Genomic DNA, 1,429 nt, shown 5'->3' with positions numbered 1-1,429 from the left:
CGTGAGCAAAATATGTTCTGGCGTACTCACGGCGAGAAGCACATTCTTGGTCTTGGAGCTGCTCGTGAGCGGGCGAAAGCGCAGGGCAGTGCACGGCATGCCAAAACCGTAGTTGTGGTGCGGCTGCATTAGTGTGTATGCAAGCGCCCCAGTGGCGACGTTGAAAATCTACGTTCGCTTGGCCCAAACAACATCGACGCTGAAGTGTACCCGAATGGCGCCGTCACCACACCCTGCGGCGAGAAGAGACCCGTCCGGCGAGAAGCGGGTGCAAAAGACCTCCGAGGGGCACTCGCTGCTGGGCGGTGAGAATCTCGCCACCAATGTTTGCAGCCGTACCTGATCGTGATGCTTGGCGCCAGACGTTTGATTCGCTCTACGTGTATATGAGATAGATGCGATTGCAGGCGAGGCCCTCGTACCGTCCATCGCTTCTTCTCCGTCGTTTGGCAAATGTAAATCCCAAAGATCCTAATTGCGTAACGTTCAACCAACACGACGAGTTTAGCCGTAGCGCGTTTAACTCTAGGCGCTCGATTATTCAAAGAGTACGGTCTATTGCACTCGGGACTGCGACAGAGTGCCGGGCCCTCAGGGCCCAGTGCTCTCAATGCGTAATGCGTCGACATGCACTGTTTGAATAATAATCCTCAGAATGCTCAGCAGATGCAGCTGGTGCATTATTTTGTCATTATGGCGTAACATAGTAGCTGGTGTCCTGCTCAAAAACGCATGAAGGTAGAACTGGGCCACTCTAGGCACAGTATATATTCCAGTCGTAGAATCCGATGCACAGAAGATCGAGACCAAGTACCTGGAACCATGTATAGGACCTTGAACCCAAATTTTGATTGGGCTACCGTGACTCTTGAAATGGCTCTCTGTGGGAGAAGGCGAACGAGGCGAAAGATTGAACCCCTCTACACTTCGCCACTTCCAAATCCCTGCAACAGTACACCGCCGCACCCGACACCGCTCCAAGACATGCTCGTTTTCTGGCTTATCATGGCAGTCCTCTGGACGAGCCTCTTTGACTTGCTGCCAAGCGGCTTCTACGACAAGTTCCCTATCGACACGGCCGACGCGACAGAAGAAACAGCATTCGCGGAACAGCATCGCCTTGCATGCGACCGCCGGGCGGCGACGGCCAACGTATTTTACTACTTTGTGCCGCTCCTCGCGTGCGCTCTCGTCTTCGAGTACATCCGTCTCCACACAGTGCTGCACTCGATGCTTCTTTTGCTCACATTTTTGCTCGCGCTCATGTTTCTCCAGCACGTCATCAAGGGTCGCATCCTTGAGCACAAACAGCACCAGTGGACACTCTGGGGCCTCGAGGCAACCGCCTCCATCATCCAGAGCCGCGTAGACGCCAAGGTCCAGGGCACCCCACTGCTGTCCCCTATCAAAGGCGCAGTACGTACGATCC

At 54.5% G+C, this 1,429-nt stretch overlaps 1 protein-coding gene across 1 annotated transcript; it reads left to right on the top strand.

Annotated features, from left to right (window-relative positions):
• Positions 1-1,005: 1,005 nt before the first annotated feature.
• SPRG_17819 (hypothetical protein) lies at positions 1,006-1,420 on the top strand (the record flags this gene model as incomplete). The annotated part of the gene is made up of 1 exon (XM_012357272.1): positions 1,006-1,420. A coding segment is annotated over one exon (415 nt), but the record flags the coding sequence as incomplete, so codon positions are not given.
• Between the last annotated feature and the right edge of the window lie 9 nt (positions 1,421-1,429).

Source organism: Saprolegnia parasitica (genome assembly GCF_000151545.1).
Source record: "Saprolegnia parasitica CBS 223.65 unplaced genomic scaffold supercont2.823, whole genome shotgun sequence".
In the NCBI taxonomy this organism is placed as follows: domain Eukaryota; phylum Oomycota; class Saprolegniomycetes; order Saprolegniales; family Saprolegniaceae; genus Saprolegnia; species Saprolegnia parasitica.
Note: the sequence above shows the minus strand (reverse complement) of the source record. Positions and strands in the feature narration are given on the sequence as shown.